Here is a 26,187-nt window from a genome sequence, read left to right as displayed (position 1 = left end):
TTGTACAGAAAGCCAAGGTTAGTTGTCCATAGTTGGGAGTTCTATGTTATGAACAATTTTTTTATAAAATTCCTATAGTATATTTTATTTGTCTATTGAAACCTTTCTTTTTTTTCTTTCAGATTGAGATTGTGCTGGGGAAGTCTGAGAAATTTGACTCTCTTATGACTGCTGCTGTGGCATCTAAGTTAGCTACTAAAGACAAGGAAAATGTTAAGGAGATTGGAAAGGAAAACAAGGAAAATGGAAAGGAAAATGATAAATAATAGAAACCTTCTTTTTCAATGCCTTTTTTTGTTTTTGTAGTTTAATATAACATTCTTTCTTACTCTCTGATCACATAGAGGTAAGTAGGAGAGTAGTCAGGTGTTCTGTTATTGAAGATGGTAGTATGGAATGGTCAAAAGAGTATAGGGAAACAACAACTTTAAATAAGATATCATTGTATAAAGGTTGCAGTTGCATGCTACTCTTTAGTCTTATCCTTTTCTCAGGGAGTTGTATAGATTTTCTCTATTACCATACTATATCTTGCTGGCTTTGTATTCATTTAAACTTACTGCATATAGTATGATGAGTGAATGGTTGATTAGTAAAGGAATTGCATTTACCTTTCTTCATATTAGTCTGCAGCTTGATTTTTGGTCAAATTGGTTTTCTTTTCTTAAATGTGTTTATGGGAACCACCTATTCCACCAATTAAAGTTCTGTTTTTTTGTTGCTTATGAAAATGGTCCCTCTAGAACTAATTCCGTTCATCATGAGAAAACAACACAAAGAGATGAGTTACCTACTAATCTTGGGCTTAGTGTAGAGAGAAATTAATTGCACCTTATTACAATTTTGTGCCAATTTGGTGTAATTAAGAATTTTTTTAATCAAATATAATATTTACAATTTTAATTAATATAATATTATTTTATAAATATAATTTTTAAAATTTTCACTTTTAAAAAAAAATAAAAATATAATTACAAGCCACGTCTAAATATAATTGCTTTTTCTTGAGCTATGTCTAAATCCTCCAAAATTCTTCGCATCCATATTGCTTGACAAGCCACTACTGTAGAGGCAATATATTTAGCTTTCAATGATGACAAAGCCATAGTATCTTGTTTCTTTGAAGACCATGATATATCTCTAGAAGCAATACTAAAAACAAATCCACTTGTACTTTTTTTGTCATCTACAGAACCTACCCAAACACTATCAGTAAAACCAAACAATTTAAAATTAGAAGTTGGTTTGTACCAAATTCCAAAATTGCTTGTTGCTCGGATGTAATGAAATATCCTCTTTGTTGGTTAAAGATGATGAACAGAAGGATTATGCAGAAACCTTGAAATCAAATTTGCAGCAAACATAATATCTAGATGGGTGTGAGTCATACGCATCAAGCCACCCATGATACGAACCTAGGACGACCTGCTCCTAAACCCGTATTATATTAGCCCGGATCTCAATTAAGTTCAAGTTGTAATGGAATGGACCTCAACCCCTAACTAACTTGTGGTTAGAAACCTTGGTATAATGTAGACGCCACAATAGGGGATGGAAAACCTATTGATAAGTCAAGCTAAAACAACCAATTCTCTAATGGTGTTTTAGGTGTTCTCAAAGAACAAAGAGATAATTAATCTCACAAGTATTTTCTTAATCAAATCAAAGTTGAAAGAAACAAAATAAACCCTAAAAAAATAATTCAAAACCGGACTCCTATAGGAATTAGGAAACTTGACCGAATTCTAATATGTCCTAAACTAAGTTTCCTAAACTAAATTTGATTAATTAATTCCTTTATTCTGAATTAGGAATTAATTAATTTACAATGAAAATAATAAAATAATAACTTTCCTAAACTTATTTGTCCAGAAAATAAATAAATAAAAACTAAAAAGTAATGGTAGTTTCCTAAAACAAAAAGTAGAATAAAATTAGGAAACTATAATACTAGCTTTTTTGACTAATTTGACTTTGACCAATCTTTGACCTCTTTGAGCTTCAAATCAGCTTCTAGATGCTTTGTAGGATGCCAAATAAGCTGAATATGAAGTCCCACACGTTGCCCATGCTTGGAAAAATAAGAAAAGGCTAATACAGTAAAATACAGTAAAGCCAGCAAGCAATACAGTAAATTCGGCCAAATTGTTGATGTTGTCTGTACAAGCCCTTTTTGATTGCATTTGAGGCTGCTTTAACTTGATTCCATGACCTCTTAGGCATATGTATTGAACCCATAAATCATTGGAACCATTTCATGCTTCCCGGACTCCAAAAATGTACCAAAACCGTCACCCGGGTCCGTATTGGCTTCTATTGCTTGTATGAGTAAAACAGGCCTTGGTTCTTTAGATATGGCCAACCCCTCTTGACTATGACTTAGTCCTTGTATGAAGACAGCAAGATTTTCCTTGAACTTCTTGGCTTGGGCCCTAGTGATCGGTCCCACCTTCATTTGTATTGGGTCAGCACCCCAGCGGGTTGTTGGTCGAACATTCTCGGGTGGATTCGTATCAACCCATAACTCCTCTAGAAAACCATTCATCAGCCTCTGTATTGTCATCATCCAAAAATAATTTCTAAGTTGTGTCCGTAGGAGTAAAAGTGGTCTTTCAGTCTAGCATATTATATTTTGATGAGCAAATTCAAAGCATATTTTTCTTGAGAGATAAAAATACCTTCATCACATTGTTGACTTAAAGACCCAAAAAATAATTCAACAACCCCAAATCAGTCGTATTAAACTCATGAATCATCTTCTGCTTGAATTCCTTCTTAAGAGTGCAAGAAGATCCGATATATATTATATCATCCACATTCACATAAACAATGAGAATCCTAGAATTATCTTTCTTTTTCACATATAATGTTGGTTCACATTCACTTCGAATAAAACTATTTTTAAGTAAATAGGAATCAAGTCTACTATACCATGCTCGTAGGGCTTGCTTGAGTCCATATAAAGCCTTCACCAATTTGTAAACTTTTCCTCTTGCCTTCAATGACAAATCCCTATGGCCGTTCAATATCACATCTTCCTTCGAAAAACCATTAAGAAGAGTTGATTTAACATTAAATTGAAATACACTGCAGTTCAATTGTGATGCTAAACTTAAGATAAGTCTTAACAGTTTCAAATCTGGCAACTAGAGAAAATATATAAAAAAAATATACCCCATGTTTTTTAACATACCCTTTTATCACAAGCCTTGACTTCAATTTCTGTACATTTCCATCAGCATCGTACTGCACCTTGTACACCCATTTCACATCGATCGCATCTTTCCCTGGTGGTGACTCAACTAGCTTCCATGTGTGATTCTTTTCAAGTGCAGCAATTTCTTTTTCATAGAAGCCTCCCATTCTTCTTTTCCATATGCTTCCTCAAAACTAATTGGTTCTTCTACCATAAGAGCAACAGTTGAATCATAAACATCTTTTAAGGATCCAAACTTATGTGGAGGAGTATCCATATCAAGAATAAGATCATTGCTGCTAGTTGAATTGATTGGGGAATTGGACTCTTGAAAAATTGTAACTCCAAGGGAATTTGGAGTTGAGATAGGCAAGCCAGATAACTCAATCAGATTGCTTCCATATTCCCGATTCCCTTTTTACTTGGGTGTATTGAACACACCCATAATTTGGAGCTTCATGTTACTCCTGCCAAGACACATATCGGATCCAAGGCATCCTCTAGATAACTTAATTTGATTGCTTCAATCTTCCATAAACTATTTTCATCAAAAATAACATCTCTACGAATATAATTGTTTAGTTTCAGGATTATACAATTTATACCCCTTTGTTTCATTGTTATACCTCACAAAAAAACATTTTTCACTCTTTTTATATAGCTTAGTATGATCACTGGAATTAATAAGTGAATAAGCTATATCGCCAAATATTTTCAAGTCACTTACAAATAGCTTACAATTCCACTAAACTCCGAAAAGGGTTTTGTTGCGCACTGGTTTAGTAGGATATATATTTAGAAGATAAACTGATGTTACCACTGCCTCTGCCCAAAAAATATTTGGACATTGCTTCTCATTCAACATGCTTCTGACCATGTCCACCACTGTTCTATTCTTCCGCTCCACCACACTATTTTAATATAGACTTTTCCTTACAGTTAGCTACCTCCTAATACTATTCCACGTGCAAAACACATCAAATTTATTAGATAAAAATTCTCCCCCTCTATCTATTCGGAGAGTTTTTATCACATGTGCACTTTCTTTCTCTGCAAGAGTTTTAAAGTGTAAAAACTTTTCAAATACCTCATATTTATAAGCCAAAAAATAAACCCAAGTCATGCATGTAAAATCATCAATAAAAAGTAGAAAATATCTACTTTTATTTAAAGATGGAGTATTTGTTGGACCATAAATATCTTCATGAACAAGTTTGTAAGGCATTTTAGCTTTCCAAGCTTTTCAGACTGGAAATGATTTACGATACTCTTTTTCATAAACACAAGCTTCACAAACAATACAGTCAATACTCACAATAAATGGTAAACCATTCACCATATTATTTTTCTGGCTTAATTATTTCAACACATTAAAATGTAAATATCCATAACATAAATGCTAGAGTTGTGATTCTTCTTTCATATCTACCATCAATGCACAATTATTTATCCAAGATAACTCAAAAGGAAACATTTTATTCTTAGTCATCTGAATCTTAAGAGCAGTCTTATCAAAATTGCCTTTTGTAATTTCACATGTATTATCAGAAAATAAAACTAAATATCATTTATGAATCAATTGACCAACACTAAGCAAGTTATGAGCCAAACTATGTATATAATAAACATCATTAAGTAATTTTGACTTGGTCTTGACTGCTATTAAGCCTTCGCCTTCAATGTTTAAAGCCTTATCATCACCAAACCAAACTTGCAATTTTATTGGTTCATCAAGATTATGGAAAAATGTCTTTTCACCTGTCATATGGTTACTACAACCATTATCCAAAAACCATATCCCATTCTTACTTTCCTTGGGGTTAAGATAAGTAAAAAATAAATTACATTCTTCCTCCTTTTTCTTCCCTAACATTGGCCTGGTCCCTTGTTTTTCCCAACAATATGCTTTAATATGTCTTGCTTTTTTGAAAAAATGATGTACTTTTACCTTCTTATGTTGCTTCTGGTCAACCTTTCTCCTTTACTATCTGATTTATCGCACTCCGAATTAGATTTTCCGTGACCTCTTCCACGACTATTGTAACTGCCTCTACCATGACTTCTTCCATCATACGTTTGTTGAAAAAAAAACCCTCTGCATTTTTGTCTTTGGAAGTCACGATAAATGTATTAGGTGAAGATCATTTTTTGGGTAATGTGTTCAGGTGGAAGTGATGATGAACCATAATCATAGAGGTGTGTGTGTTTGTGTATATATATATATATAGAAAAACTCTTGATAAGGGAATTTTTATGATTTCTACATGGTAACATCAAGTTAGCCACATTCCATTTTAGATTTTTCAATCTAAATTTAATTAAAATCGATAATGCAACCAACTGATAAACATTCATCACATAAGCATTCTAAATTTAATTAAATAAGAGATTCTCTAATAAATGTTAAACTATATATATTCAAATAAAGTATTGCATATCAGCATTCAAATATTTTAATTACAACCAAATTGTGGAACATTTTTTAATTTTTTCATCTTTATTAGGGATCCTAACACATTACACCATGTTAATTTTTGCATACAAACCTATAAAATATATATATATATATACATAGATTCTGTCTCTCTTTGATTTAATTAAAACAAATATAAACAGAGATAGAGTCAAATAAAGGGAAAAAAAAAATCATTGCACTTTATTATCTTAAATTTCGTGATGGTGATATATATGTATATATATTCATGTATATGTATATAAATATAAAATTGCTATTGTTGAGATTTATATTTAAGGGTATAGCATGACATATGCAAGGATCTAATGTAGCCCTGAATGGCATAAATACTAACCTATTCAAGGGTCAAACTCCTATAACTGAAAAATAAAATAAAATACTTGTTCGATTCCATAATAGGATAAAATTGTGGCAGGGCCCACTTGAGTTTTGAATTGTGTTGTAGTAGGCTTTTAAACATATTGTGTTAAATCATGTTTGTATCATGCTGTGTCGTATTCATACGGAATTAAGTTAACCCAAATACAACCCGATAAGCTTTCGTATGGAAAAATATAAACTTGAATCCATTCAATAAATTATCGTATAACCCATCACCCAACCCGTTAACTTATTAATGAAAAATATAAATTTGAAAATTTAATTTTCACTTAACTTTGATATAATAAAATAATTTTTTTTAAATAACAAAAATTCTTATTTGTTTTTAGACTTTTTAAAAATTAAACTAAAAAAGAACAAATTGATACATGTTTAACAATAAATTAAGTAATTTTAATATTATAAAACTATGTAATTACCAAAATACTCCTATTTATTGGATTTAATGGGTTTATCGTGTTTCACCCATTAAAATTCATTAATTTATTGGGTCTTATTGAATAATACTAATACGGAACGGACACAATATTGTTAACCCAAACCCCTAAATTATCGTGTGGGTTCGTGTCGTGTTATCATGTCGATTTTGTCAGGCCTCTGTTGTAGTCTTATTATTCTTTGCTTGTTTTATAGGCCAAAAAAAAAAAAAAGAAGAAAAAAGAAAAAAGGGATTGTAGAGTAGCTATGAATTAGTAAAATGGGCTTCTAAACTCGTAGTGTTGCCGATATTGATTATTAATTAATTAAAGGGTGAAGTTGTTGTTTTTCATTGTATGAAAAATAAGAACCTGGGGTTGAGGGGATATTAATAAATAATAATTATCAGATGCTGAGAGAGAAGAAATTCATGCAGACAATTCCGGCAGTGAAGGTGGAGGAAGGTGAAGAAATCACATACGAAAAGGCAACAACAGCAATGAGGAGGGCCGTCCAGCAATGGACATTGGCCTGCTGAAAATGCTGGGCCATTGTTTTTCCTTCCTCCTTTGGTTAGTATGTAAACAACTATGAGAAAACAAAATGCGTATCGGACCAGGCCTAGCCCGGCCCATATCAATTATTATTATTATTATTATTTAAGAAAAAGAAGAAAGAAAAAAAGGATGGCATGGCATGGCATGGCATATTTATTTAGTAATCAATAATTGATGATGTATGATAAAATATATGGCAGGTGATATGCCTGTACGTGATAGGACATTTGAATAGCGTATTGACAAGAGAACACAGAGTGGAAATCCTACGGTACATATACAATCACCAGCAAGAAGATGGAGGGTGGGGATTCCACAAAGAGAGCCCAAGCTGCATGTTCTCCACGGCTATGAGCTACATTTGCATGAGGCTGCTTGGAGAGGGCCCTGAGGGTGGTCAGGACAATGCCTGTGCCCGAGCTAGAAAATGGATTCTTGATCATGGCGGAGTTACTTATATACCCTCTTGGGGAAAGGCCTGGCTTGCTGTTTGTAACATTCTTTCCATTATATATATATATATATATATCCATATATATATATTGCATTATTATTTCTTTCTTTTTAATTTCTACTATATTATTTATATTGTTGTAACATTGATTGATGTTGTTGTAGATACTTGGTTTGATTGATTATGATGGACTTAACCCAATGCCTCCAGAATTTTGGATGCTTCCTACGTATTTTCCTATGCATCTAGGTTGGGTTCAACTTAATTTTCTATTCAGATTCACCATGGTGCATGATAAAATGAAAAATGAAAATGAAAATGTTTATATTGGCCTGCAGCTAAAATGTGGTGCTACTGCCGAACAGTTTACATGCCATCATCGTATTTGTATGGGAAAAGGTTCGTAGGTCCTATCACTCCTCTGGTTCTACAATTGAGGGAGGAACTCCATACTCAACCTTACCATCAAGTCAATTGGAGTAGAGCTCGCCATCTATGTGCTAAGGTATTTTATTTTATTTATTTATTTATTAATACACTTTTTGAATATATAAAATTATTACACATTTGCTAATTAATAATGCAATATCGATTTTAATTAATTATAAAATGATCAAATATATATATATATATATATTATAGGAGGATATGTATTATCCCCATCCTTGGATTCAAGATTTTCTCTGGGACGCTCTGTACACATGCGCAGAGCCTCTTCTGAATCGGTGGCCATTGAACAAACTGATCAGAGAGAGAGCTCTTCAAATAACAATGAAGCATATGTTAGAAATTTTATGGATCTAAATATACATAATAAATTCCATAAATCATAAATTACTAACCTCCAAACGCAGCCATTGATAAATTAGATCTTTAATCCTGCAAAATAGAAACAACGTAAAGTAGTGCCTATGGACACACTACTCTCAAACCACTCTCAGATTTCTGAAAACCCTAATCTCCAAATACTGTATGGTATATTATTATCTGCTTGCCCTAGACCTTTTAAATAGTCTCTGCAAGTCAGATTTATCCATTAATTTTGACACACATAAAAGAATAATAATTTGATAATATAATTATACTAGGAAAAATATGGATAAGTCAATGGGCTTATAAAGAGAGTTGGTCCTCCAGTCCAATGGGCCAACTGGAGTCTTATAGAAAGTGTGTGACCAAGGGCCCTACTACAAAATAATAAAATAAGCCAGTCCCATTAATGGCATAAATAAGCCCTGTAAGTGAGTAATTTGTTATGCCAAGTCCACAAATATTAATTCAATTCAACATTCTCCCACTTGGACTGCATAATCATCATCATATAAAATCCAAACTCACTTACTACAGAATCTCCCGAACCATAATGCCATTTCATCCAAATATATAGTATACCGACAGGGCACAACAATATACTAGACTAGGCAGTAGAGATTCTCTCAGTAAATCTCCCAAAACATTATACCATTTCAACCGAGTACTTTGCATGCCATAAACTCAGTCTAGGTAGTAGAGATTTACCTAACCATGTGCAATCCCCCAACACACAAAACCATTTCATTCAAGCACATTGCGTATCAACAGGATACAACAATATACCCAAACTAGGTAGTAGGGATTCACCATGGCACCTGTGGATCAACATACACATATACATAGACTAATAGTCTCAACAGGCCTGTAAATATAAGGAGCAATAATATGTGTAATAAATCATCTCATAAATAAATAATGATCCACATACATCAATGTATTAAAATATTCAAAGAAATAAATAATACTCAACATGGATATTACAACAGAAATCATAACAAACTCCCACTGACCCACAGTAGTCTCAACTGCTTAACAATCCCATACGAGACACATGCTCCTCAAATATGTCTACCGGTAAAGCCTTGGTCAGTGGATCTGCCACCATGCTATAGGTCGGCGTGTGAACAACAGTAATGAGGCCCTCTTTAACTTTCTCCTTTACCATAAAATATTTCACATCAATGTACTTCGCACCAGGAGTACCTTTTAAATTATTGGAGAAAGACACCGCTGCAGTATTATCACAATACATCATAATAGGCCTCTCGATGGAGTCAACTACTCCTAAATCATGGATAAAATTCCGTAGCCAAACTGCATGACGGGTAGCCTCATAACACGCCACATATTATGCCTCCATAGTCGAGGATGCTGTCACTGACTGCTTGGCACTCCGCCAAGACACAGCACCTCCTGTCATGATAAATATATAACTAGTGGTAGATTTCTTATCATCCACACAACCTTTATAGTCTGCATCACTATAACCTACTACTTCAAGAGAGTTGGTGCGATGATATGTCAACATATGATCTTTAGTACCCTGAAGATACCTGAAGACCTTTTTAACTGCTTGGTAATGAATAGGACCAGGATTGCTCATAAATCTACCAAGCACACCCACAGCAAAAGCTATATCAGGCCGTGTACATACTTGAGCATACATCAAACTACCTACTGCTGAAGAATAGCGAACATTCTTCATTGCCATCCTTTCTCTATCATTCTTGGGACACTGATCCTTAGAAAACTTTTCACCTTTCGTAACCGGTACACTTCTAGGAGAACAATTATGCATATCAAATCTCTTAAGGATTCTATCAATATAAGCTCTTTGAGACAATTGCAACACATAATTAATCCTATCTCGAACAATCTTGATGCCCAAAACAAAAGAAGCCTCACCAAGATCTTTCATATCAAAATGGTTGCACAACATCTGCTTTGTCTCAGCTAATAGGTCAGTGTCATTAGTAGCCAAAAGTATGTCATCAGCATACAACACCAGAAATATAAAACTGCTCCCACTGACCTTCATATATATGCATCTATCAACAACATTCTCCTTAAAGCCATTTTGGGTGACAATCTCATCAAACTTAAGATACCATTGTCTTGAAGCCAAATTACCATTCCCTGTTTGTTGGAAACCAACTGGTTGAACCATATATACATCCTCATATAAATCACCATTCAGAAAAGCAGTTCTGACATCCATCTGATGCAACTCCAGGTCATAATGCGCCACAATCGCCATAATGATTCTAAAAGAATCCTTTGTGGATACAGGAGAGAAAGTCTCTGTATAATCAATTCCTTCCTTCTGGCTAAACCCTTTAGCTACAAGTCTAGCCTTATACCTCTCCACTTGACCATTGGAGTCCTTTTTAGTCTTAAAGATCCATTTGCACCCTATAGGCTTGCTATCCAATGGTAACTCAACCAAATCCCAAGCACCATTTGATGCCATTTCATCTTCCATTGCATCCAACCAAAAATTTGAATTTGAACTGCTTATGGCCTCCTCATAAGTGACTGGATCTGAATCATCACTTATGTCAAACTCATGCTCCTGCAAGTAAACCTCATAGTCATCAGGAATAGCTGATCTCCTAGTCCTTTGTGACCTCCTCAAAGGTACATCAGCATTTGCAAATAGCTGGAATATCCTGCTCTTCAACAATGAGTTCATTCTGACCAACTACTGGTTCATCAACTACTAGATCAACAATATCTCTATCAGGAACAACTATACTGTGAATGAAAACACTTTCTTCTCTAAATTGAGATTCCCTTGGACCATTACTATCACCAAACCCAAAATCATCTTCAAAATAAATGGCCATGTCTGATTTCACGATCCTGGTGGTGTGAGAAGGACAAAAGAATCTTGAACCCCTAGATCCTATACAATAGCCAACAAAATATCCACTAATGGTTTTAGGATCCAACTTCTTAATTTAGGGATTATAAATCCTTACTTCAGCTTTGCAACCCCATATTCGAAAATGGTGCAAATTAGGCTTTCTTCCTGACCAGAACTCAAAAGGTGTCTTAGGAACAGACTTACTTGGAACTTGATTCAAAATATAAGCCGCTGTCCTTAAAGCCTCTCCCCACAAATAATCTGGCAACCTAGAATTTGCCAACATAAACCGCACCATATCCAACAAAGTTCTATTCCTTCTCTCAGCTATGCCATTTTGCTGAGGTGTACCAGGCATCTTATATTGCGCATCAATGCCACACTCACGCAAATAAATAGCAAAAGGCCCTGGGTTCCTTCCAGTCTCATCATATCTACCATAAAACTCACCACCTCTATCAGACCTTACAGCTTTTATTTTCTTATTCTTTTGAAGCTCCATCTTTATCTTAAACTCTTTAAAGGCAACTAAAGAATCTGACTTCTCACGAATAAGCTCAACATGTCCATAACGAGAGTAATCGTCAATGAAGGTAATAAAATATCTATAACCATCCATGGCAGTTGGTGTAAAAGGTCCACATATGTCAGTGTGGATTAACTCAAAAACATCTCCACACCTAGCTAACTTATCCTTTCTTACCTTGGCAGTTAATTCCCTTTCACACATTCAACACAAGTCAACAGATCAGAGAAATCAAGATTAGAAAGTATCCCATCCTTCACTAACCTTTCCATTCTGTGCCTAGAAATATGTCCCAAACGTTTATGCCATAACATTGAGGAATTGTCATTAACTCTTGGGCGTTTAGAAGCAACAATAGAATTAACAGAGAAATTGAGACCATTATTAAATAAATCATGCTTATATAAATTGCCACATAAAGTTCCAAAACCAACAACTTTACCATCCTTAAATAATTCAACTTTGTTATTTCCAAACAAAAAACTATAACCTTAACTATCCAAAACAGAAATAGATAACAAGTTTCTTCTTATTGAAGGTACATAAGAAACTTCTTGCAACTCCAAAACATATCCATTGGCAAGCTTCAACTTGATTGTTCCCATAATGTCCACCTTCACTCTTGAGCTATCTCCCATATAAACATGCTGCTCAAGATTGGTTGGGCCCCTTCAGTTTATCATCCCCTGCAATGAATTAGTACATGAATTGTTGCTCCAGTATCTAACCACCAAGAATTCATAGGCACATCGATAATATTGGTCTCAATCATTAAAATATTACCTTTCTTCTCTTGCTTTCCCTTTAAGGTCCAACAGTCTATCTTCTTGTGTCCAACTTTATTGCAGTATCCACACCTTCCATTGAAGTACTCTTTCCTTTCTCTAATCTGAAAACCACCATCCCTCGGCCCTTTAGGCTTCATACCAGAAAACTTCTTCCTATTGGGGTCAATCTTATACTTTCTCTGCAGGTGGGGTGCTTTCATTTCCATGTCCTAAACCTTTAACAACTTTTAATCTATATGCCCAAAAATAATTAAGTTTGAATATTCTATTTACTACTGCAGCATAAAAATGGTGGTTTAGCAGCTTGGGAGCCAGCAATAGGACAAGACTGGATGGAAGTAAGTAGTTGGTCAATCAATGCTTTTACTATTAATCGAGTTGATTGCAACTAATTAGTTATTAACTGAATAAATTGAAAATTAATTAATTACATGGATGTCTCATATGTTTAATCCAAGCGAGGTATTTGCGGACATTATGATAGAGCATCAATATGTGGAATGCACATCATCCGCAATACAGGCTCTGCTTCTGTTTAAGAAGTTGCACAAAAGGCACAAGACAAAAGAGATTGAAAATTTCATCACCAATGCTGTGCGTTTCATCCAGGACATACAAAGGCCTGAGGGTTCATGGTATGGAAACTAGGGAAGCTGTTTCACATATGCCACATGGTTTGCCATCAAAGGACTCACCTGTGCTGGCAAGACTTACAACAATTGCCCAGCAATACGCAAAGCTGTTGATTTTCTGCTAGCCACTCAGAAAGAGAGTGGTGGGTAGGGGGAGAGTTATCTTTCATGCCCAAAACAGGTAGGTGAAATCAAAAATTAAAATCAAAATCAATTACATTATTACTGTATTATTATTGGTCATCTATATGTTGTTACAGGCTAATCTTAATTATTGATGATGGTTATGGTTATGTAGGAATACATACATACAGAGGGTAGCAAAACAAACTTAGTACATACTGCATGGGCTATGATGGGTTTGATTCATGCTAGACAAGCGGAAAGAGACCCAAGCCCTATTCACCGTGCAGCAAAATTGATCATCGATCCTCAACTTGAAAATGGTGATTTTCCACAACAGGAAATGATTGGAGTTTTCATGAAGAATGCTATGCTGCATTATGCCTTGTATAGAAATATTTTTCCCATCTGGGCCCTTGCTAAATACCGCAGGCTGCATATGTTATCCAAAGCTTAATTAAAAACCAATTATTACTTTGAATTAACTTCCATCTCTCTCACTGGAGGATTATGTAACATATACATACAAGTTGTTATTCATCCTCTTCCTAGATTTATACTCTTCTTTTATTTATTTATTTATTTTTTTCAATAATTTATTTTTTGTATATATGCTCAATTAGTCCCCATTCCGCTCTATCCATGGATGGATTCAATAATGGTGTTGAAGCACCAATAGAAATAAATTAGTTGTTTTCTTCCCCACTCTACCAAGCTAGATGCACATACAGAAAACTTCCGTCCCACTCGAGACTTTGGCGGATATAATCCATCTTTTCCCTGCCATGGGTTTCCACCAACATATCCACCAAGTTTTCCTCCTAAAACCCCCCTTCCCATGCTGCCTGCCAACGACTCCGGTGGGAAACGAAGCAACCTTTATCCGTGGGTACAATCCATTCCTAGGCATTTCTAATGGCGACAGTGTGCGAGTGCGCTAGAACAAACCGGAAAGGAATATAAGAAAGCTTGCTTAGGAGTTAACATCGAGATGTCAAAGAAATGTGAATAAGGAATTCGATCTCGGGGAGGAAAGATCCTTGCCGAATTGAAGGAAAGGGATAATGTAATTATGCTCGGTCGAGGTCTTTTTTATTACGCGGACCGCTGGGCCGAGAAGCTTATCCGGGAGGTGTTTTTTATTTGCATTCTTGCTGCTTTGGTCCACCACCGGGGGGGTTGTAAGGGGGTCTATTCCCAATCAATCATGATCAGAAAGAGGCCCCTAATTGGAGCTAATCCTTTTGGATGGGGAGTTACCTTGGAAGGTCTCAAGGTCTGCAGATGTTTTTGGGAAGAAGAGGCTTCAATCTTCCTTAGTAGCGGAAAGAGAGATCAACGAAACTATGTATTTCACTCCATCACAAATTAGTCTTTTAATTTTTTTGAGAAATTCTTCCTAGTTAGACACCCGTTTCCCTAGCAAATTAAGCACACTGTACAGTTGACAAATCCAATTAGATGTTCTTTACACTAGAAACAATCTATTAAGGTTGATTTACGTTCATTTTCCATTTCTTTTGAAGTAACTGCTCTATAGAATAGGTTTGGCAATGATCAATGCTCAATAGAACAAAAAGAGCATTCCTACTGGTGCCTTCAACTTTTTCTGCCATATTTCAACAATGCAAATTGGCAGGAGAAAAAGAATATATATATATATATATATATCTATATATATATAATCAAGTTTAACAACAAAGCCCAGTGGGAAAATAATTCTTCTCTCTTTTCCTTTCTTAAACCTCAATCCATGGCAAAGTATACAACAGCAACTCATCCACCTAGACATCTAAAAACTATCAAGAGAAGAAAACAATTTTGTCACAATTTATAGAAAACGAACTAACAACTTGCTTAATTCTACCTTTTATGCTCTTGCTTATAGGTGTATAAGCTATGGTAGGGCAGTCACATTTTTATTCAGCTTTAGAAGGTAGTCTTCTGCAGTATTCTGCTAGAGCCCATAATGGGTAGATATTCCTGTATGCTGCGTAATGTAGCATACAGTTCGCCAAGAAAACTCCCGTCATTTCCTGCCATAGGAGGTCTGTAGTGAGAACATCAAACTAGAACCATAATCCATGAATACTTGGTCAAGAGGTTTTGGTCCTTATCTCTTAAAATTTTCCCATATTCCGTGAGAATGCAATCATCTTTATGTTTATGATTAACAAACGCAAATTTTAATTCGTAGATAACTATGCCTAGAAGAGTTATAAAATACCTGTTGTGGGAAATCACCATTTTCCATTTGGGAATTGATAATTAGCTTTGCTGCACAGTGAAGAGGTGTTGGATCTCTTTCTGCCTGTCCGGCATGAATCAGACTCATCATTGCCCATGCAGTTTGTACCAAATTTGAACGGTTTCCCTCAAGAGGTACATATTCCTGTATTAGCAAGCACATATTATGATTGAATCCTGAAGCTTCATTTATTATCAGTCTCGCATTCAAAATGTTACCTTGTTTGGGCATGAAAGGTAACTCTCTCCCCAGCCACCATCCTCATTCTGTTTCCTCAGTAAAAATTCAACTGCTCTCCGTATAGTTGGACTGTTGTCGTAACTCTTGCCAGCAGCTGTCAATCCTCCCAAGGCAAACCATGTGCCATATGTGAAGCAAACCCCCCAGTTTCCATACCTGTGAAATGCTTATAACGTAATCAATTAACTTATAAATTAACTAGAACAAACATTTCTAATGATAAAATGTGGAAGGAAACACACCATGAACCATCAGGCAATTGTATGTCCTCAAGAAATTTGACAGCATTGGCTATGAACTTTTCTATCTCCTTTTTCCTATGCTCCTGGTGTAACTTATTAAATAAAACTAGAGCTTGGATTGCTGATGAAGTACATTCCACAAATTCATGCTCAATGACAATGTCCACGAAAAATTCAGTGGGGTTAAGCAACTGAATGTCAAAAATAAAAAAGAAGTATTGGATTAGCATATGGTGATCAAGGGTTATTTGAAATGCATATATTAGCCAATGAAACTACTTTCAGAAGAGCTTAAATTTATTTTGTCAAACTACTTACTTCTAACCACTTTGGTGCTCCTGCTGGCTCCCAAGCTGATAAACCACCATTCTTACTCTATGGTTAAGTCAAAAAATAGAACTTATTATTGCATACATACAAAAACATCAAAGAAAAATATATAAAAGAGGAGAAACTATATATATTACAATATTGAAAGTTACTTATTGAGTGAAAGTTACAGCAAATTATATTCCTGTCACCACCCACTAGAAGCGGAAACTTTATAGTGAAAGAAGGTCTGGAAAACTTGCCATTAAATAGTTTGATTTCTTGTTCTCATTTCTTTTCATAAACTGGTCATGTAAAAAGTTCAAATATTGCATCTATGCCTACAAATAATAGACGTGAAAAATATACAAGAACCTTCTATGAGCAAATCCTCACCTGTAGAGAAAGTATGAGATTAACAGAATCATACAACCTCTCTGCCTCCATATGCTCACCAACAATCTCAGGTGGCATCAATGAGAACAACAAGCAACACTGTGAAATACAAGAGAATTGAGTTAAATATGTATGGTGACAAAGTTCACAAATCCATTAATGATGTTGACTTTTGATCTGGATTACCTTCAAGCCCTCTGCAGTGCAGTCAGAAACTTGCCATCCGTGATCTTGATCAGAAAATGTCCATGATCCTTTAGAAATGTGACGGCACATGCTTTTAAAATCACCAGAAGGATTTTCTTTGACCTTCACATTTCAAGCAGAAAAATAAACATTGGTCCATGTAGTTTATAAACTTTAATCATGTTTTCATTTCTTTTCTTTTTATTTAGTTATTTATTTTATTATTATTACTATTATTTTTCTGTAATTAAAAAAAATTACTTGATAAATAAGGTTAACATGTTTTTTTGAGAAAAACTTGAAACCTGAGATTTCTTTAAAAAGTCATGCCCTCTAGCAAGTGTCAATGGAATTTCGTCAATGAGATTACTTGCAAGCAAAGCTTGTATGGCAAAACAAGCATCCCACGCTTGACTACCAAAACTCTGCATATCAATAATTTTATGATACCAAAATCAGTATCCCTTTTTTATCTACATAAATTGAACAATGAACTTTCATACGGAAGGAAAAACGAAAGGGTGCATAATAACCTGCATTTTCATTCCATCTTCAGCAACCCACATATAATCAGGTATCCTAGCCAGGTGCTTTTTGAAATAGTCACCATTTGGATCTTCTACCCAACAAGCAAGCATGCATAACACCTGTTCCATGCACCTGACATAAGAATATATCTACAAAAGATAAATTATGTATATATTGAACGTAATAGTTATCTACCTTTTCTACACATCCAATTGTAATGTACCGACTGTTCTCATCTTCATAGTGAATATGATGCATTGTAACTTGAAGAGCCCTCTCTCTAACCAATTTGTTAAAGGGCCAATGTGTAAGAAGGGGCTCAGTACAGATATATAGACTATCCCAGAGTAGATTTTGTATCAAAGGATGGGGATAATATAGATCCTCCTATAATGAAATAACTGTGTTATACATCATTGAGTTAAGAACATAAAAGAACTATGTTATCATAAAAATATATATAAATATATATATATATATACATACGTATCAACATTTGATGCGCTAATTAAGGTTTACCCACCTTAGCACACAGATGACGCACTTTCCTCCAATTAATTTCCTTGAAAGGTTGAGCATGAAGCTCTTCCCTCAATTGCAGTATAAGAGGTGTGATTTGACAGACAAACCTTTTGCCATATAAATATGACATGGGCATATAAACCATCCGGCAATAGCACCACATTTTAGCTGCATTCAGTAGGGAGAAAGAAAAGTTTAAATTTGGAGTAAGCAATAAAAACAGTTTGCTATGATTAGAAATGCACTTTACTTAGTTATTTGTTCTTGTTAAGTATTTGTATAGAACACATCCTAGATGCATCAAATAAGGACGAGGTATTAAAAGTGGATGACAGCTGCCAACTGAGAGTTCCTCTGGATTTATAATGTGTATATATAATATAGATAGATATATGGATTTCATATCTTAGCATCCTTCCTATATGTGAAATGAGCGCATAATGTATCCAACTGATTTTCAAACAAACCTGGATGCACGGGAAGAAATGATGGAAGAATCCAAAATTCAGGAGGCATCGGGTTACATCCAGCCCAATCAAACAAACCAAGTATCTAAAATAATAGGACAAAGGATATAAGATTGAATATCACATTACATATGTAGAATATCAAATAAAAATCAATTCTTACTAGACCCTTTGATGGAAATATAACCTCACCTTGACTAAGATTTGTATATTGAATATCACATTACATATGTAGAATATCAAATAAAAATCAATTCTTACTAGACTCTTTGATGGAAATATAACTTCACCTTGACTAAGATTTGTATTCTTTTCACAAAATGTAACTCTTAATGTGAAATAAATTTCAGCGAATGCAGATATATATACCGAAAGCCAAGTCTTCCCCCAGGAAGGAATATACGTTACACCGCCATGATCAAGAATCCATTGTCTTGCTCTTGCACAAGCATTGTCTTGTCCACCGTCAGGTCCTTGTCCAAGTATTCGCATACAAATATAGTTAAGAGCTGTACAGAACATGATGCTATGGCCCTCGATATGCAATCCCCACCCACCATCTTCATTCTAAAATTCATTAACATGGTTTAAATAAGTTGTATTAATTGAATGAACACTCGGGAAAATAACAAACATACTTGATGGTAATATATATAGCGAAGGATTTCCTTGCGGTGCTCTGCAGTGAAAACAGAAGAAAGGTGTCCTGTAATATACAAGCACATGACCTGCATATATATATATAGATTCAAAATCTTGAGTGAAACATCAAAAACAAAATCATTCAGATAATTGAAGAATATCTTATATTGGGTCAAAAAAAATAAAAATAAAAATAAAAACATGAAGTGGAAATCCAAACATACTAACCAAAGGAGGAAGGAAAAACAGTGGGCCAGCATTTTCAGCAGGCCAATGACCATCAGCGGCTTGCAAGGCTGAAAAGAAATGGACAGCCCTCCTCAGTGAAGTTGTAGCCTTTTCGCATGCGATTACTTCACCATCCTCAACCTTCACTTGGGGAATTGTCTGTTGGAATCTTTTTTCTCTCAAGAACTGCAAATTATGAAGAAAAATCAAATCAAATCTAAATTGAAAAAGTTAGTAGTGATTAGACACAGTATTATATATATATATATATATATATATATATGATTGGAAGGTAGATTTATCCGCTAATATAGTAAATACTGTATGGAGGATTTCTTGGTACAGAGTTGTTTTAGATTGTGCGTCAAACTGGTAGGGTATTAAAATAGCGGAAATTGAGATGAATCACAGTCCAAGTGGGTCCCTTGTGTTATCTTCAAGAATACCATCCTTCATAAAATATCCTTCCTAAGTTCCACAATCCCACCATTTTGGCTTTTGCTGGCCATAAAAATGTCGGTCTTGTTTTCCGATTGGAAGCCATTTCTGTGGTGATGGACAGAATCAACCCACATCATAAACTCCGTCACCATTCTACTGGATTTGCCCGATTTCGAAAAGATGAGACAAGCCCAATCGAGGTAGAGTGCAGAGGATTGGATTGGTCTCTCTGACACTCCCACAATTCTTACTTTTTCCGTCTATGTGTGTTCTTCTCCCACCAGCAGAACAGACTTTTAAAATATTCATGACAAAAATGCTACCATGGACTCTGTTTCGGACAGCTATGCCATCTACCAATTTCTTAAGTTTGGCTGTTACAGGTAAGAAATTCTTTTAACAAAATAATTAATTATGTTAACAGTTTTTTAATAATATTAAATTGATATTAGAAAGTTAACTCATTTAAAAATAAAAATAAAATATTATTCATCCAAAAAAGAAAAATTCATTTAAAAAATATTAAATTATAAATATTAAAATTTTAATAAAAAGATTTAATCATCTTAAATTTATCGGTTATGAAATGTTATTATTTCATATTCAATTTTTATTATAAAATATTAAGACATTATTAAATACATCCCATTAATTAATAAATATATATTTTGTTTTAGAAAAAATATCAAATCATAAATCCCAATTCATTTTTCCATTAGCTCTATTTTCTAGTTCTGTTTTCTTTTCATATTTCATTGTCGTCTCCATCATCAATTTCAATATGCTTTTTCGCAATTGCAAAAGGGTATATCCCTTTTTCTTTAATTTTTTTTTTTTTTTTCCAACCCTCCCTTCGCGCTCTTTCTCACATATCCATAGTTGAAACAAAATAAGTTTTTGATTTTTTTTTATTTATTTAATAGAATTGAAACAAAATAACTTGAAAGCACGAAGCAAAGGCTTCGTCTTTCAATTGACTCGTAAAGGCCTTAACTTGAAATTGGTGGGTCGAAACTCGGATAAGCTCAAGGATGTTTCAAATGCAATTCAAGTAAATTCTGCAAGACCCAGACCAGATCGTCCTCGCCGATTCCATCAGTAACCTTTCCGAGGGTGTTCTAAGGATTTGCAAGACCATTGAAGGATTTCATGTTGGTGTTCTGGTTAACAATGTTCGAAAATTGTATACCCATGTTCTTTAACAGAGTGTTGAAGAACTTGATAAGATCAATGTTGAAGGCACTAAGAACTTCAACACAATAAAGGTTACTCAAGATGTTCTTCTCTGATGCTTTAGAGTAAGCAAGGTGCAATTGTAAATATCGACACCGGTTGTTTTGATTTACAAAACTGTGCAATGGTAGGGTTTAGATAAAAAGGAAAAAACCAAAAGTGAAATAAGAAAATGGCGTATTGCAATTTCTTTTGGTAAATAAAAACTTGTTGTAGTTGGTAATGTGGACAGTGGTGCAAGTAAAAGAAAACGGAACTAGAAGTGGGAAAATTAGTTGGATTTTTAATGATGTATCCTATCTTTAGTGATAAGACAAGCTTGGGTATAAGAAAATGGGGACGAAGGATCCAACTTCTAAAGTTTTAATATTCAGGCATGTAATCTGCCACAATATCCTGGGTTCCACGATCACATTTTCACAGTACTCAACAGCCTCCCACAGTCACATTCTCGCATACGAACCCATATTTTTTTTTAACTATTACGCATTGAAAGCCAAATCTACAAACAAAGTTTACAATAAAGAAAGAGAAGATTGGAAATTGGTTAGAGTGGGTACGAAAGAAATTAAAAGAGAAGGGGTTGAGAATCGAACATTGATGAAGACCTTGTTTAACCGAACAGTCTTGGGGGCCCAACAATGGTTTCCTCAAGAGATTATAAAGGTACGGCAAATTTCTTTGGGTGAATTGGGTGCTTCCAATGGACACTATAAATTCATCATTCATCTTCCTCTTTCTCAACCTTAAACTCTCTCTCTCCTTTTCTCTCTATATATATAAAGTTTTGGAGAGGCGCTATGAAATCTGTGTGTATATATTAATTTGTTAAATTAAGGATCATCTCATCCCTAAGCCAAAGCAAGCTAATATATTTTGATTGAAGACTTGGATTTGACATTCGTCTCGTACTGGCAGGCGTGGAGTGGAATGAGATTGAGATTGAGATTTGATGGGATAAGAATAATTTAGTTTTGTATTTGGTACTAATTGGACAAGTTGAATTTTATATATATATATATATATATATATATATAATACTATTAAATTGATTTCTGAATAAAATAAACTGATTTAAATTAGATTTGCTCAATCTAAAAAAAAATTATAAAAGTCCTTTATTCAATTATTTTATTTTCCTTTATTCAATTATTTTTAAAATAAAAGTTGATCTCATTAATATACAAATCATTAATATTAACTAATAAAATTGCATTTATTAATCTAGATAGCTATAAAGAAAGGGAATAAAAAAAAAAAGGCTAGAGAAACAAAAATAAAAAGCAATTTTTTTCTTTAAAAAAAATGGAATGGAAAGAGAGGAAGAGAAAAAAAAAATGAAACTAAAAGTAATGCAGTAAAAAATAAACAAAGATTTAAAAAATGATGAAAAAAAGAAAGAAACAAAGGAAAAGGAGATAACCCTAAAAAAAAAAAAAAAAAAGGATAAAAAACTGGAAAAAAAATAATGGAAGAATACGAAAAAGGAAAAGAAGGGGGAAAGAAAAGAAAGAAAGAGTTCAAAAAAAAATCTGGAAAAAAAAAAACTGAAGAAACCAAGATTTAAAAAAAAATAATGAAATTACAAAAAGTCAAATATGAGTGAGATAAAATTATCTCACCCTTTTACCTAGGATTAATTATTCCACTTTAAAAAGATTATTTGATGGATTCAGGATTTCTTAATCCTATTAGTTGCTGATATCAAATACGGGGATTTGGATTTATTTAATCTCAACACAATCCTAATTTTGTCCACCAAACAGGCCATTAGTGAATAAAACAATCTTCAGGGTTTGTTTTGATTTTCCTCTAATTCTATGCAGAGCAGTCGACTACAAATTAAAAGAAGAAGTTCCTTTCAGCCACCGCTGCTGTCATGCCTTTTCTAATTTTTATGCCTATTATATATTCATTTTTTCTTATTATTATGTTAATTATTCGAACTGCTGTATGCCTAATAATTACTAGTGTTTCGTGAGGGAACAGTCCCTTTGTTAAACAATGATCCAAATATGAATCCTCACTCCTGATGTAAAAAAAAAAAAAAAAAAGGAAAAAAAAAAATAGTTGTAATTTCTACATGTCTTTTGCATGATGGGAGCGACAGTACTTTGACCTTAAAATGGAAAAAAATGATGGCGTGACACAGTTTTAGCTGCTTTGATCATAACTTCAAAGCCCACCGTATAAATAGACAGATCAAAAAGCTAGCAAGCTCTTGATCTTCACACATCTGCATCTGCATGCATGCTTAAACATGGGATATATATATATATATATATATATATTTTTATATATATAAGGTATAATGTTGGTAGATGTGGTGGTGGTGGTGTCGGTGATGATGATGAGCAGTAGTAAACGGTGAATAAATTAATTAATTAGGAAAGCTAGCTACCTGCATCCGCCAAAGGAGGTCGCTGCATGGCTTGAGATGAAAACGGTTGTTGTAAAATGTGGAACGGGCTGCTTCAACCTCTGCTCTCTCTTCCTGGCTTCCTGCTTCTGCATCAAACTCCCATATCTGCCTCCCCACGAATTCATTTGTGCTGTATATGTATGCCTTTTTCTCCTTTACGTTCATATTATTATTATTATTATTGCCTCCCTCTGCTACCTTAAGCCTCCACATTTTGATATTTAATATTATTATATTATATTTAATATAAGTATGTCAACAATCAATCTTCAATATATAATATTCAATCAAGCAACGAAGTGTAACAAACTTATAAGAAACCAACTTCGTACTCTCTTTTGCTCTCTCTCGCTCTATCTCTCTCTCTATATATATATATGTGTGTGTGTGTAGGAAACAAAACAAAGACACCCTCAAACTTCCAACCGCTTATTTAATATTATTTAAACAATTAATTAATAGGCCTGGCTTTTAGGTAAGGCCACCAAAATCATTAAGGCCCCTAATTATATATATATATATATATATATATCAAACCAATGCCCCTAATTAAAAGGTTCATAAATAATTATCAGAATTATTTTAAAATAAAAAAATATGAAAGATATAATATTTATGTGAGTTTTCTTAATATCAATTCATTTTAATATTTTTTAATATTTATTAATAGGATCAATATTTATATAAGCTGAAATAGATTCTAGGTAATAAATTGGCAAATCCATTTCAACAAGTCTTGCAAAAGTAAAATCGCAATAAATACATTAATGTTTTGAATTTAGGCAAAGTTGTTAATTACATTAATGGCATTTTTCAATTTTTCCTTCAAAAAATAAGAATATATACATTCTTTAAAAAAAAAAAAATTGGCAGCTCTTTCACTTTTGATGTAACATGCACAAATACTTAAAATAAAAAAAACTTCATTATACTCAAAGTCTTTCTTTTCAAGAACATTATATTCAAAGATTTAGAAATTGAGTGTATTGCATTAAATTTAGAAATTGAAATTGAGGGAAAAACAAATAGTCAAATATTATCATAATTGACTTGTCTCTCTACTTAAACAGACAACTAATGATAATTGACGTTCGGGCCTTACCCTCCTACAGGTCCCTTCACTCATTAATAATTATAACTTGGGTCCATTACAGAGCTAATTACAAAGAAAGAGGTTCCCTTAAGGGGGAATGTTAAAAAAAATTTCATTTTTTTGTTGGTGAATATTTTCCATTATGTATGGTATAGCTACATTAATGTGTTACTTATATAGAAGCACAACATAAATAGTTATATAAATCAAAGTACGCTCCATCCGTTAGTAGAGTCTGCAAATAATTTTGATATCTTGAAATGAAAAAAATAATTATAATAAATGAACAGGCCGCACAATGTAGCTACAAACAAATGTAATTGATTTCCTTGGGATGGACTACTATTCAATTTCAAACTATGAGTAAAATGTTAAATAAGGTTCACTTAATTGGTAATTAAATTTATTACATCCATACTTATAAGATTTTAATTTCTTAAGCATAATTATAAAATTTATTTTTAATTGTGTTATTAAGTAATGTAAAATCTTATCCGATCTATCATAAATGAAAAAAAAAAAGAAAAAAATTATTGTAAATAATTAAAAAATAATAATAAAAACATTAGGAGTAAAGATTAAAATGGCCCACGCAAATTAATAGAGGTGTCAATTTTTAGTTGATCGGTGGCTATCGATCCATAACCAAACTTCTAAGTTTTGCTTTTTCTGCCTTTTCAATGGCACTCTACATTTAATTTGTGGGGGTCTCTCTTTCTTTTTCTTTTTCCTTTTTTTAGGTCCTTTCCAGGCAAAAACCTCTGCACTTTTGCCATCAATATTAATGCACCTCCACACTTTTTTTTTTTTTAAATCAAAAAAAAAGTCTCTTGCTGTTTGGGTCATAAATCACAATGACCCACTCTTTTTTGGAACTTGTACAAAAATCATGATTTAACTACTAATTATTTACTAAGTATTTATTTATTATTTATATAATGTCCTTAAGCTATATAAAATAACTTTTAAATCGTCTGTACATTTTCAATGTACAAAACTTCATATAAAATGCAACATTTTCGTTATATGTACCAGTCAAAACAAAAAGAATATTCTTTAAACTAATGAAGTCTAAAAATATATATTTTTTTATTTTTCTCAAATTTTTTTAGGAAAAATGTTTTCAATGCTTTAGTTAAATATGATTTTGAAATCATAATAGACTAATTATAATTTTAATTAAACATGTATCATACTCTTCAAAAAAAAGTAAACAAAGTAAATTGAAATTAGGAAAAAAAAAAGGCTAATAAAATAATTATAAGTAAAACAAAAGATGTGACTCCTCAACATTTCTTTAGTTAAAACAAAATAAAGTAGATTATAGTTGTAATGAAATCTTATATTAAAAATATTAATCAAATAAGTATTGCGTGAATCTACTATAATCTCAAAAAGGAAAAGAAAGAGAAAGAAGAAGAAAAAAGAAAGAAAGAGAAAAAGAGAGAAAGAGAGAGTATTTTCTAGAAATTCACATCAACTTCATTATGAAGCTACTGTTTGCATTTTTATCAATGTTGGTACAACTTCAAAGTTGGTTACAATGAAAACAGCTAGTTACAATGAAACTAATCAACAAGAGCTTACTCGGCTAACTACAAGAAACTAATGTGGCATCGTAGGCACATGATATCCAACATTCCCCCTCAAATTTAAGATTGTCACGAAATTTGAGCTTGAGTTTGTCTCATATCAAATATTCCCCTTTAATAAGTTGAATTAAGATAAAGAGTGAACAACCTTAAGCATTGATTTGAGATA

The 26,187-nt window shown here is 33.4% G+C and overlaps 1 protein-coding gene and 1 pseudogene across 1 annotated transcript; one reads left to right on the top strand and one right to left on the bottom strand.

Moving 5' to 3' along the window:
* Positions 1–4,369: 4,369 nt before the first annotated feature.
* On the top strand, positions 4,370–13,972 carry LOC132800226 (beta-amyrin synthase-like; annotated as a pseudogene).
* An 896-nt stretch (positions 13,973–14,868) lies between these two features.
* On the bottom strand, positions 14,869–23,685 carry LOC125418622 (beta-amyrin synthase). Its single transcript, XM_060813431.1, has 16 exons — positions 23,313–23,685; positions 19,238–19,423; positions 19,006–19,095; positions 18,737–18,934; positions 18,368–18,452; positions 17,902–18,068; positions 17,574–17,765; positions 17,384–17,497; positions 17,156–17,275; positions 16,851–16,973; positions 16,665–16,763; positions 16,278–16,334; positions 15,960–16,150; positions 15,696–15,873; positions 15,457–15,621; positions 14,869–15,265 (listed from the first exon to the last, which is right to left on the bottom strand). The coding sequence occupies exons 1-16, from the start codon at positions 23,544–23,546 to the stop codon at positions 15,149–15,151; spliced, it is 2,316 nt and encodes a 771-aa protein (XP_060669414.1). The 5' UTR covers positions 23,547–23,685; the 3' UTR covers positions 14,869–15,148.
* Between the last annotated feature and the right edge of the window lie 2,502 nt (positions 23,686–26,187).

Source organism: Ziziphus jujuba, chromosome 12 (assembly GCF_031755915.1).
Source record: "Ziziphus jujuba cultivar Dongzao chromosome 12, ASM3175591v1".
Taxonomy (NCBI): Eukaryota; Viridiplantae; Streptophyta; class Magnoliopsida; order Rosales; family Rhamnaceae; genus Ziziphus; species Ziziphus jujuba.
Note: the sequence above shows the minus strand (reverse complement) of the source record. Positions and strands in the feature narration are given on the sequence as shown.